The sequence below is a fragment of the Rosa rugosa genome, chromosome 6 (genome assembly GCF_958449725.1).
Source record: "Rosa rugosa chromosome 6, drRosRugo1.1, whole genome shotgun sequence".
Lineage (NCBI taxonomy): Eukaryota > Viridiplantae > Streptophyta > Magnoliopsida > Rosales > Rosaceae > Rosa > Rosa rugosa.
Genome location: NC_084825.1, coordinates 52,288,202 through 52,301,179, shown reverse-complemented (window position 1 = coordinate 52,301,179; position 12,978 = coordinate 52,288,202). Strand labels below are relative to the sequence as shown.

The 12,978-nt window shown below is 37.5% G+C and overlaps 2 protein-coding genes and 1 pseudogene across 3 annotated transcripts; 2 read left to right on the top strand and 1 right to left on the bottom strand.

Annotated features, from left to right (window-relative positions):
* The first annotated feature begins 1,711 nt into the window (after positions 1-1,711).
* LOC133718189 (hevamine-A-like) lies at positions 1,712-2,608 on the top strand (annotated as a pseudogene).
* Positions 2,609-2,722: 114 nt separating this feature from the next.
* LOC133718188 (G-type lectin S-receptor-like serine/threonine-protein kinase At5g24080) lies at positions 2,723-6,792 on the bottom strand. Of its 2 annotated transcripts, none has more exons than XM_062144999.1 (5): positions 6,449-6,792; positions 4,023-5,386; positions 3,744-3,924; positions 3,172-3,625; positions 2,723-3,084 (listed from the first exon to the last, which is right to left on the bottom strand). In XM_062144999.1, the coding sequence occupies exons 1-5, from the start codon at positions 6,688-6,690 to the stop codon at positions 2,743-2,745; spliced, it is 2,583 nt and encodes an 860-aa protein (XP_062000983.1). In that variant the 5' UTR covers positions 6,691-6,792; the 3' UTR covers positions 2,723-2,742. The 2 variants fall into 2 exon arrangements, with proteins under 2 accessions (XP_062000983.1, XP_062000984.1); XM_062145000.1 differs by having other exon boundaries at positions 4,023-5,433; positions 6,449-6,582.
* Positions 6,793-10,477: 3,685 nt separating this feature from the next.
* On the top strand, positions 10,478-11,897 carry LOC133718892 (probable membrane-associated kinase regulator 6). The gene is made up of 2 exons (XM_062145770.1): positions 10,478-11,313; positions 11,404-11,897. Exons 1-2 carry the CDS (start codon positions 10,611-10,613, stop codon positions 11,409-11,411), a joined length of 711 nt encoding a protein of 236 aa, XP_062001754.1. The 5' UTR covers positions 10,478-10,610; the 3' UTR covers positions 11,412-11,897.
* The last annotated feature ends 1,081 nt before the right edge of the window (positions 11,898-12,978 follow it).

The following is a 12,978-nucleotide window of genomic DNA, read 5'->3' as shown; positions in this document are numbered from 1 at the left end:
ATGCTTTGAAAGCCTATAGTGCGATAAATAAATATGTGAGATCCTAATATAATTTGTATCTTTAATGTTCATAGTCTGAAATTGTATGTGAAATCAATAACTTTATTATTTATTTATTTTTTAATTAGATTGAACACTATGATGAAGGAGCTCTCAAACATCTTGAAAACATCAGGTGGCTTAGGACAGAAAACCTTAAGGTTTTCAAACTGGAGTTCTACTTTCGTCGAAACCCCTACTTCAAAAACTCCGTTTTGACCCTAACATATCATATGCTTGATGAAGATGAGTCCATTATAGATAAAATAATAGGGTAAGTTTGGTTCGTATCTTACTATAATGCTAAATAGTCTATTTTGTTTATGTGATTGGTTGTTTGTATTTAATCAATAATAATTTGGCTAACATGTAACTTGACACTTGTAGGACGGAAATTGAGTGGTATTCAAAAAATCGTTTGACGAAAACGTAGAAGTTTCTTCGACCTTTTTAGTCCGCCTGAAGTCCATAATAACTATAAAGTAATATGGTCATTTTGATTTAAAGGTGTAATTTTTTTTTTTGTAAGTATTTGTTTGTAGTGTCTTACTTCATCTTCCTCTTTCTTCTCAACAGGACCGAGTACTCAAATATATGTTGCAAGGAATTTATTTCATTGGGTGAGTTCGTAACTTGGTTTTTACCCATGGATAAATTCATGAACTTAATAGGATTGACATCACGCTGTATACTTATAAACTTTTTTTCTGGTCGGATCTGTTAGAATCCTTTGAATTTTGCTATTTTTGGCGGAGTGAAGTTCTCAAATAATTTAGTACTTTGATGACTTGTTTTCTTCTATTATTGGTATTATCATTTTTTGCTGCTCCATCATTCGGGATGATATAATCTCTCGTGCTGTATTATGGGGGAGGCTTCGCTAGAGCAGATGATAGAGATCACAACAAGGCATTCATGTTTCCTCAATAACCCATCACTGGATGTCCAAAAGCATGTTGACCATCTCAGAAACATTCAGGTAGCCTACTCTCCTATCTTTTGTTATTTTGAGGTGGTATACTACTCGATCAAGACGATCCTATGTTTTATTCTTTGGGACTGATATTGAAGCACCGTTAACCTCACTTGCTTAGTGGTTCATTCTGGAGTGCTAGCTACCAGTTGATATTAATATTAGTACACATAAAAACAATGTGAAATTAAGTTAATTAACAAGAATAAACCGTAATCCCTGCAGCATGATTCACAGGGATGCCATTAGACTTTTTGTTCTTTTCTTTCTTCAATTTTGGAGGTACATTCTTATAAGCTTATAGCAATCCGCTTCTAGATTGGGAAGTTTGAGTATACAATATCATTCATACAGAAACTACACATACATAGTTCCAAAACAAGATTCATGTAACAGAACTTAGCATATCATGTATAGTTATCAGTCTCCTTTTAGCTATGGCATACAATTTTTGTGCAAATGAACAATTGCATAGGACAGTGTTCTCAAGGCTGCCTTCAACTTACAAACAGAACATAACAAAGAGATTAAGGCCTACGTGACTGTAATGCCACGGATCAAGAAAATAAATTAAGCACAAAACTTGTAGCAAACAAGGCCTTTTCTTCTATAAAAGAATCACAACTCTTTCATACTTCATCACACACAACCTTTCCCACCAAAAGTTACACAAACTAGCTTTTCAATCCACTGCTTTAGATGGCTTCAATTTTAGTAGCAGCATTGCTATCTTTAGCAACACTACTACTTCTGGCAGTTGGGTCTAATGCAGGCGGAATCGCGATTTACTAGGGCCAAAATGGAAATGAAGGCACATTAGCACAAACATGTGCCTCAGGGAACTACAAGTTTGTAAACATAGCTTTCCTTTCATCATTTGGCAATGGCCGAACCCCTACCATAAACCTTGCGGGTCACTGTGACCCGTACAGCAATGGATGCACCAAGTTCAGCTCGCAAATAAAGTCGTGCCAAGCCAAAGGCATCAAGGTCATACTATCTATTGGAGGTGGTGCTGGAGGCTACTCTCTAGCTTCACCCAGAGATGCCCGCCAATTTGGTGCTTACTTGTGGAACAACTTCTTGGGAGGACGCTCCTCTTCAAGGCCGTTGGGAGATGCTGTTTTGGATGGAGTTGACTTCGACATTGAAGGAGGGAATGACCAGTACTATGATGACCTTGCTAGATACCTTTCGGCGCAGAGCAAGAAGGGCAGCAAGAAAGTTTACTTGACTGCCGCTCCACAGTGTCCCTTTCCTGATGCTTATGTTGGAAATGCACTTGAGACAGGCCTATTTGACTATGTTTGGGTTCAATTTTACAACAACCCTCCTTGTCAGTACACTTCTGGTGATGTCACCAATCTCGAAAACGCTTGGAAGCAATGGACTTCAGCCATTCCTGCACAAAAGATCTTTTTAGGACTCCCTGCTGCACCTCAAGCTGCTGGTAGTGGATTCATTCCTGCTGCTGCTCTCACTTCAAAAGTCCTTCCGGGTATCAAAAATTCGGCTAAATATGGTGGTGTCATGCTTTGGTCCAAGTATTATGATGATCTTGATGGATACAGCTCCTCCATCAAGAATCATGTCTAGACTCTAGGATGTAAATTGAAAAGGATCCTTGTGTATGTAATTAAAAATCCTATATGCACTATATATATATATATATATATATAAAGAATGAACTTTGATGAGCTCTATTTGTGGAAGATGTACATCTGTTTTGACTATCTAGGGGACATTGTGGAATAACTGCATGTAGCTTGAGATGAATGGTGGGTGTTGATGGTGAATGAGCTGAAGTGGTTGTTGAACTCTCTCCTCATGGCTCTGTACACATGATCTAAGCCTTCATCAATTAACTCCAAAACTGTCTGGGGCATTGGTGGCATGTTGATTTCGACCGATCCTTCCAGCATCCTCACCACTTCCCCCATTGTAGGTCTCATGAAAACCTCATCTTGTATGCACCAAAATGCGGTTTGCAAGGCTCTTATGAGTTCTTCTTCTTCCACTGCTCCTTCTAGTCTCCTATCTGCAACTTTCAGTGGCTCTCCACTTGTCATCTCCTACAAGCATGATCAAATTCATTAGACATAACTCTCAGATTTTTCATAAGATCATTTGAAAGTAAATAGAATTAATTTCTCTGTTACCTTAAAAGCCCATCCAGGATAGAAGAAGTCATCAACATCAAAAGACATGTCAAGGTTTCTTCGACCACCAACGATCTCTAGGAGAAGCATGCCATAGCTATAAACATCAGCCTTGACAGTTATAGGCCGGTTACTCACCCACTCTGGAGCCAAATAGCCTCTAGTTCCTCTGACCATGGTAACAACCTGTGAGTGCTCTCTTCTCATCAACTTAGCTAGTCCAAAGTCAGACACTTTAGGACAGAAATTTTCATCTATAAGAATATTTTCCGGCTTGATGTCACAGTGTATTACTCGATCTCGACATTGCTCATGAAAATATGCAATCCCTTGTGCAGTTCCCACTGCTATGTTAAAGCGAGTTTCCCAGTCCAGCAACCTATGTCCAGAATATTTTGAGGGAAATATCCATTTGTCCAATGACCCATTTTTCATGAATTCATAAACCAAAAGCCTGCCATGTCAGCACAAGAAATTATGCTCATGAGATTCTAATGATGCTATACATTATGCAATTCTTAATGTAGTTATAAATGAGAGCATAAAAATGAAATCCAAGAATTACTGCTTACCGTTGTGAAGCTTCGGAGCAGTAGCCACATAGCCGAACCAAGTTCATGTGATGCATAGAGCCAATGGTGTTGACTTCAGTTATAAACTCCTTCTCCCCATGGGGCAAAACCCTTTCAAGTTTTTTAACTGCAACCAAAGTACCATCTGCAAGGCTTCCCTTGTACACACTCCCAAAGCCCCCTGAAAAAGTAGCATATATACATCTTACTATATACCATATATATACAACCAAAATAACAATACACAAAAATTGAATTAGCATTGTAGTCCATACTTACCAGTTCCAAGAAGCTGTGAAAAATTCCAGGTACGAACTTGTAAATCACGGTAACTAAAATTCATTGGAGCACCAGACAAGATTAAAGACTTCTCCATGGCTCTCTTGAAGGATCTCCTCTTATGCACATTGTAATATAGTAAGAGACATAGGAGGGCTATAAGAACAGTCATGCTCAGAACAATAGGTATAACCAAAACCTTTTCTCTGTTACTACTAGACCCATCTGATGAATCCCCGGATCCTCTTGTATCTCCCTCTGGTACCACCGAGCCATTGGACCTAATTTTGACAAACAAGGTTGAGCCAGGGTCCTGAAAGCCACCAAACTCCATGCTCCTCAAAACCCAACAGTAAGCATTTTCATCATCAAGCCCGTAAACTGAAGCAACACATTCACAATCAGCTAAGCAAACATCTCCACATTTTGATACATTTTCAATGTCACTATAATTTGCTATGACTGAAAATTTTGGCAAATAGTAATTGGTTTGCTGCACCGTGGACATTCTAAACTGTGAAGGTTGATAATCCTGCTTCGAATCACATCTTCCAATCAATGATGAGTTCTCTGAACACTGACCTCCACTATTCACCTTATAAGTCCCTGGCAGACATGAGCAAGAAGCATTGGCCTTGGTCCTATCTAAAGTACAAATCCCATTACCACAAATTCCAGAAATGTCACATGGTGTTGAAACTGCAGCCCACTCTGACACCCATTGCCTTGACCCATTGACATCATCATCCCAACGATACAAACGCAAATTTCCATTAGTTTCGAGTGTCAATCTCCGAAGAACTGACAATCTGTTTGATTTGTTTGAGGCTGCTGATAGTCCTCCATCATCACCATCATTCTTGTACACATATACAGCTCCATCTGAAGACTCACCGTACACAATTCCAAAGCTTCCTGCTTCATCCAAAACCGCTATGACATCTCCTGTCACATTTGATATCTCCGGTCCAGTCCAGTAAGAGTTGTTATAGTAAGATTCTGGTGAGGTATTGTAAGTACTTTCTGGCATATTATAAGTCAATGCAAGGCTTAACGAAGTGCGCTGTTGAAGCATTTTGAGAGCATAATAGCCACCATGAGAGGGTGACTTAGCTGTTGTGAGCTCTAAAGAGACCGAAAGAGGCTGGTTTGGGAGGAGAGTATCAGATGGATGTGAGAAACTCTGCCACATAGGGCGGTTGGCTTCATTGTATAAGATGAAGTTTCCAGATTCTAATAGGGATGCAAATTCAACGCCGGTGCCTGAAGTGTTGGAGGTCCAAATAGTAGCATCACCATCCATGAGAACAAGGTTTCCGGTGGTCTCTAGCTCCAGGATTGCATTGTTGGTGACAGCAGAATTTCTAAAAAATGAAATTTGTTGGCTTAAGTGATGATGATCATATTTGACCTGCAAGAGGTGTTGTAAAGACTAGAGATGGAGAATTGATTGTGATATTTTTCTTTTAGAAAGTCAAAGACTCAAAAACCAGTAACCATCCAAGAGTTTGCTAATCAACTATGTAAAACAAACTATATATGAGTAATCAACTTTCATAAAGACTGAAAATAAATCTGATTTATGCAAGAGTCATCTGATAATCAATTCTGTAAGCAAACTACTAATTTTAGTTACCAATGATTTTCTTACTTAGATGCGAATAGTTTGCACTAAACGTGCTAAAGCTTGGAACGACTAAAGGTACTTACCAATGTTTTGCACTAATGGCACGTTTACTTACTTGGAATGAAAAATAATCATGAATCGGAGACAAGTGGAATGGGAGAAGAAATGAATCGGTATTGATTCCGGAGGAATGATTCCTAAACCCATCTCCCCCCTTCGTAATCGAATTCCTGAGTATTCAGGAATCGATTCCTGATAAATAGGTGGGACCTACACCGATTCCCATTCCTTCATGTGGTAGTAAACACAGGAATTCTTTTACCTGGAATCATTCCGATTCCTTTATGTGTTAGTAAACACAGGGATATTTACTCCGTAATCATTCCATTACATTCCATTCCATTCCAAGTAAGTAAACGTGCCCTAAAAGTATCTAATATATAGAACTCGTACATACGAACGTACATGATAAACTTATAGTCATTTGCCCCATCCACTAGGTGATGCATTTGTAGAACTTACCCAAATTTAGATATACCAAGAGAAACTGAAATCTGCTAGCTTAAGTAGTAAATAGTGATGATGATCACATTAACTTCAAAAAGCTAGCTTTGTAAATACTAAATACTAGAGATTGGGAGTTGGTTTGTGATCTTAAGTTAAGAGACTCAAAAACCAGTAACAATCCAACAGTACTGTTCTGATCAACTAACAAAGCAGACTGTGTATAATCAAATATCCAAGAGTGTGATACTCAACTATATAAAAGTAACTAAACGATATAGTTTTGTAAAATTACCTATTAGCAGACCATACTATGGTTCTGTCTCCAGGAAGCTCTGCAAACCAAATTGCCAGTTGATATCTGTTATCTTCATCCATTGGACTGAACCCAAGTGCAAACGTACCATTATCAGAAACCACCGTCTGGTTCTCTTTAGACATCAACCTCGAACCCAAACTAATCTGGCTAGCCATGCAGGCACCAAACCCAGCTAGAACCAAGAAGAAGAACAACACCAAGTAACTACTAGAGGCCATTGTTTGGAGCTATGAATTGCTAGCCAGTGTAGTAGTAGTTTTGCTAAAGAGCAAAGCCAGCGAAAGAAAAAGTTGGCTAGATGTGCCATATTTAAGAAAATTGAAGGAGCACAAAATTGAAAGAACATAGGGACAGGTGTATGGAGAGGTTGGTGAGCTAAATTTTGACAAAGAGTTGGATCAAATGGGTAGGCTGAGAGGTCCCAGTTGGATATTGGGCAACGTGTTTATTGCACTGTGGTCTTGGATTTGGACTGTGAGTTCGTGACCAACCGAAAGGCATAAGATCTACGCGCGTGTCCATATTGCAATTATTTGCATGAGAATTCTGGCTTTCACATTGTAGCTAGTAGTGATCATCTGGTTTCAGCATACTGAGGATTTGATGGTGACTTCTGAATATCCATCGGTTGAAAGTGGATTTGGTAAAAAAAATAAAAACGACTTACATTCCGTCGAGGTAGACTCCGTCTACATCTAGTTTACTTATTTAGTTTCTTTTCTATTAATTTTCTTTGAAGAAATTCGTCGAACACCTTATAACGTATTATATGTTTTGTAATGTCTAAATCTATTTCAATAATTTCAGCATGACCAAACAAAAACACATAAATCACTACTTATTGTAATAAACGCATAAAGATATTGGAGGGAAGGTGGTTACCTACATTAGCACTCTCTCTTGGATCCGTCCATAAGTCAATGCTTAGCTTGTTCATACAAGATCAATATCGGATGCTCAAGTCACATGTATTTGGCAATTTGAATGAAATCCGTTAAAGCGGTGCTAAAAGTCCGATGGGAAAGGCATCATCAATTTGACATTGAAGTCTAAAGTGCAACTGATCTCCCATTTCAGCACCTTATCCTCTTTGTGATCGAGCTGCAATTATTTGGACATTATATTCATGTTTCATGGACCAGGGAAGTAATTCTCCTGTTGAAATTATTTGAGGAATTATGATTTTTGGGGCTGGGGGACCTTGTACATTTAAGATAAGGGTTTATTAACTCCAGATTTTGACATATTATAGCAGAAAAATCCCACCTTCTAATTGTGTCCAACTGCCCCATACCCAAAGTCAAACAATAATCACAAAAAAAAAAACCAACAAAGAATTATGCAGTAGCATCCAAAAAAATAATAATAATGCATATCTCCCAATTATTATTTTTTCATATTCTTAAAATAAATAAAAAAAAATAAAAAACAAACTTTAGTGGGCCTCTTGGGCTCCCGCCAAAATAAGTTTGCAAGTAAACTTGGGCCGAAAGCCGAGATCGTTCAAGACATTCGCATAGAAAAATGGCCTGCCATTTTGGCGCTCTTTTCCGCGAACGATTTAAAGACGTGAACGACGTCGTTTCAATACTCACCACTGACCACCCCCAATTTCAAGGCTTTTCTGAAACCCTCTTTCATCCCCAAACAAAAGAGCAAAAAGGAACCTCCTTTCACCCAATTATCGATTCCATGTCATCTCTCTCCCCCCAGAAAATCAATCTTCTATTACAATACATATACATAATTAATACCCTGAATTATTTTTCTTCATTTTTTTTTGGTTTTTTTGTAGAGATGGAGAATTTGAATCTGAAATTGGTCACTCCAAAACCCTAAACCTGAAATATTGGGTTTTGGGTATTATGCTATGAGCAAAAGAGGTAGACTTTCTTACTCCATAGAATTGGAGCAAGTTGCTTTTTTTTTGTTTGTTAAATTGAAGCAAGCCATTTTGTTTATTGCTTATGGCATGGGTCCTCAAATTCAATGATAATGCATTTTATAATGAATTTTTGATTGATCAAGAACATTCTTTACGGAATTAAACTGCATTATGAATGTTTGGAATCTCTTTGCATTTGCTTATTGTCTCAGAGAGGGGACATTAGGGGGGACCAATTGGTTTCAAGTCACTCTCCTTTTCTGGGCTTTGTCACTAAAACCTCGGTTCATGTCAATCTCTTTCTCCGACACCTCCGGGACCAATGTCTGCTATTTTCTGCTGTTCTTTTTAATTTTTTATAGAATTAACGATGTTTATAATTTGCTCAATTTTGAATGAAAAGGATGTGACTCTTTCTAACATGTAACTTGAGATTGAGGAGATAGTGGATGAAAAAGCTTGAGATTTCCTTACCAAGAAAACTTTCGGATATTATTGTTATTCCTGGATTTGGATAGTTTTAACCGATGCGCAGACAGATATAGAGCTACCTATGACGATGAACAACACTTGAATTTATCCATTTGTGGTTTTGAACTGCTCGAATTTATGTTCATTGTCCTCTATTATGTTTGTTCTGATGTTGTATTGCATTGGAGGACCATGAGAATCATTGCCTGGAGGAAACTTCAGTTTCTGTTTCCTTCTGCAGGGTTAGAGTAATTTGGTTTTTTACGTGTCATGCATAAAATCCAAATGGTTAAACACTCGGGTTAAAAGTAGCAATAGAATATAGAAGGTGTTGTAAAAAGTATGAATCTGTAGAGAACAAAACCATATTGTTAAGTGTCAAGGCAATGATGATGTTTAAATTTTCATTTCCTTTTTCTTTTGTGTTCTTTACTTTTCCTTTATACTAGCTCGGTGTGGGATGTTGAACCTAACAAAGGAAACACACCAAGTTATGGTTTCTCTTTCTCCATGCTCATGGTCCAAGGTTCCTATCTATTCTTAGGCTTGCAGGACTATGAGTCTTTAACATGTTAGTAATAATCCAATACACTAGCTAATAGTCAAAAGCCATTTTAAGGCCTGCAATAGCTCTGTAACTTTTTTCCTTATTTCTGCTGATTTATGATTCATATAGCAACTAGGTAATTGTTTAGTTACATTCATAGTTTGATACTGATTTTTCTGAAAGAGGGTAAGGCCAGCTTAAAGCCCAAGTGACTCTAAAGCATAATGACATCCACCATTCCTAATCACTGGTTCAACCTCTAGAACTTGCAGCTTTGCAACATTCATTATTAATTATAGTGCAGAAATACTATTTTTGTAATTAGAACACCGCTAATTGCATACAGCATATGATGATTGTGACATAGTAGAAGAATATAATATGTGCATTTAGGTTGAGCATTGTGCTAAGATTGTTAGGAAGTGACCATCACATAGTGAAATCATCCTTTCAAACTGGTCTAACCTCTCCTAAATTTTTTGATAAATACAAAATAACATCAAAAGACAATGACAAAGAGTAGCCAAGCTAAGCAATATCAACTCCTTTTTCCAGAACATATATAATAAAGGTTATGACTTGTGAGAGAATATTTTGAAGTGTTAGGACTACACTTGCCCCTATTTACTTTGGCTGAGTTTGTTGGATACACAATGGAGAATGCATGAATCTGCTTTTCTTAGAACCAGTTTCTAAATGTTACCTTCTATTTATGGAATGTTCTTAAGAAGTTCAAATGCATATGACTCTTCTTTTATCCTCATTTTAATCAAGTTTCTAAAGCCTGGCTTGCAATTAAACTAATGGAACATGCATGAACCTGTTTATATTCTCTGTTTGTTATATTTAACAGAAATTGCTTATGTAAAAAGAAACCAATCTTATTTGTGAACTTTAAGAAGAAAAATGATTAAAACGAAATGTGGGGTTAGCTAGTGATGCAACAGTACATTATGGATGCTTGTGGGGGCTCACATTTCTCTGTTTCTTTTCTGCTTTTCTCTTTTCCAATTATCAAAATTCAGTGTCTCTTGCCAGACAACCACATACCCAATTGTTGGAGAGAGAGACTGAGAAGATATTAAGGTATATATATGTAGTAGAGATATGTTCCACATGCAAGAGGGCCTCTTCTGCTAGCAATTACCAATAGCAATTTCCCCACTTTGTATAATTGTATTCCTTTCTCAGTTTTCCTTGTTGTCTAAACACTAATTCATAACAAGGTGGAGGCCATGGAAACATCTCAGCAACCTCTCTCCATTGAAAGCTTTTCATACAGTTGGTTAGTGAATCTCAAGCCTCCTTCTTTTGAAAGCCTTGACAACTCCCTTAGGACTTCACTAGATGCATCCGATGAAGCCTCCTTCATCGAGATGGACCCAACAATGCCACCCTCTCAGAGATTCTTTAGGAATTCCCAGCAGGATTTCAAATTTGATTCACAATCTCCTCTCTCTACTCTTGTTCATGCTGATGAGCTCATTTCCAATGGTTATCTTTTGCCACTTTCGGTTGATGACCCATTGAAGAATATGGAGTCATATGATGATTATTATGATCAAGCCTCGAATTCCAGTACTGCAAACCTTCCAGTCTCTTCATCAAAAGAAGCTGCTCCAACAGAAAATTCTTCTTCAGATTGCTCTAATTCCTTGAGAAGGTGCAGAAGATTATCAAAAAGAATATTTGAGAAGTACTTGGATTTTCTCAGACCGTTGTACAAAAGGATTAGAGGAGGTCATAAAGCAAATCCTAAAGTAGCTGGGAATCATGTTGATAAAAGGTTCCATTCATCGAAGAACAGCAGGGTGTATTCATCAGAAACTGCATCGCCGCGAATAAGCGTAGCCTATTCTGCTCCCGATGATTGGCGAAGGTCCTGTGATTCCGAGAGCTCAATATATGAGGCAGTTCTTCATTGCAAAAGGTCCATAGGTATGTTCTTTAACACTTGCATGATCATTGATCATTGATTATAGTTACTTGAGCCTCATCTCATGTTTGTTGAAACTCTGTTGATTTCAGGAAACTAAGTCAGTTGAGGACCAAGTGGTACAAAATTAAGCAGTGAAAAACTGAAAGTAGAGAAAGAAAGAGACAGAGAAGAAAGGGAAAGAATAAAGGAATACACATGGGAAGATCATCAGCCACTTGTTCTCAAATTTGTCATCTTCTTATATAGCTCTGTCTATATAATTCTTGGATGATATCTAAGATTCTCAGAACTTGTGTGGATGGTCTTCATGAAAATTAATTGCTGACCTTGTAGGGAGGAGAAAGTAGAAACATACTCTAAGTTTTTCCTCTTGTCTTTTTCTCTGTGTGGGAGGGAGAATCTCCCTTCTCTTCCTTGCTTATATTCCTGTAATATTAAACTAAATCGGGATTATTTTGTTCATGGAAAGCACAGTTCCTCATCTGTATTGTATATTCAAATTAAAGCTTTGGAAATATAAAAAAAAATGGGTGTAGCTAATATACAATCTGGTATGGCAAATCCATCTACCTCATTTCGATTATATGGTTTTAAATTTCTGAGTGTTGGTGTTGCTCTTTCAGTGCCTAGTCAGTTTTCGTTCTTCATCTCTCCACGTGCTACAGTTCACATATTTTTTGGATTAATCTAAACCCAACAATCTGCAGAATATTATCTTTAACAACAAGCCTGTCAATTGTATGATACTATAGCAAGAGAGTTTGATGTGAGAATAATTGATTGGCTAGCTATGACAACTGGTCCCCTACAGATATATGATCATATTTAGATTTATCATCATGATAAAATTGATTAATTTCCACTGAAAATATAAAGAAGTATATCTATCGGTTGGAAAAGCTGATGATTTTCTATTAGAAACCCTTGCTACATATAGGTTCGGGGTGAGTGAGGGATCGATATAGATCATATGCTTTCATATCGATCTTGTTAGATAGAACAGACAAGTAAACAAGAAGAAGAGAGAAGCGAGAGGAAGAAGGAAAACAGAAAAAATTGCAATCTGCTATATTACTTGTACCAACAGTTTCATATGAAACATTACCATTGCGCGTTATAAATATATACTGATAGTGATTATAAAATAGAATAGAGACGATGTACACCAAATTCTTAGATAGACAACCGATGTGCCCTAAAAACTTGAGTTGTTAAGCAATGAGCGTGCATTATATGCCAAACATCATATCTCTTGCAGGCGGAGAGATGCACATAATACATATATCACATATACAGAGAGAATGGATGAAAGATTAAATTCTAACACATGATCTCAACGATGTTATATGGCAATTGAAAGAAATGTGGCTTGCATGCTTCACTGACTCTATGGTTTATATGGCAGTTAAGCAATAAGGTCAAGTTTGACGGTGAAAATGTTGATGTGGGGAAAGCATGTAGGCTGATTTCAGGTCATATATGTTTTTCTAGTCACATTGCCACTGGTCACATGCATAATACCGCTCATGACCTATGTATTTTGAAGAGGTTTAATGCCCCTTGTAGGCAGCGGAAGACTCCTCACATCATTGAAGTTAATTGGCGTCCTCCGTTATTTGGTTGGATCAAGATAAACACAGATGGAGCATGGAAAAGTGACTTGG

Bases quoted from the DNA above. Each gene is read 5' to 3' on its own strand.
- LOC133718188 (XM_062144999.1), bottom strand. From the start codon at position 6,690: ATGGCCTCTAGTAGTTACTTGGTGTTGTTCTTCTTCTTGGTTCTAGCT. The intron at 5,387-6,448 runs GTAATTTTACAA...TTCATTTTTTAG, and splicing joins ATAGTATGGTCTGCTAATAG to AAATTCTGCTGTCACCAACA. The intron at 3,925-4,022 runs GTAAGTATGGAC...CTACTTTTTCAG, and splicing joins TTCACAGCTTCTTGGAACTG to GGGGCTTTGGGAGTGTGTAC.
- LOC133718892 (XM_062145770.1), top strand. From the start codon at position 10,611: ATGGAAACATCTCAGCAACCTCTCTCCATTGAAAGCTTTTCATACAGT.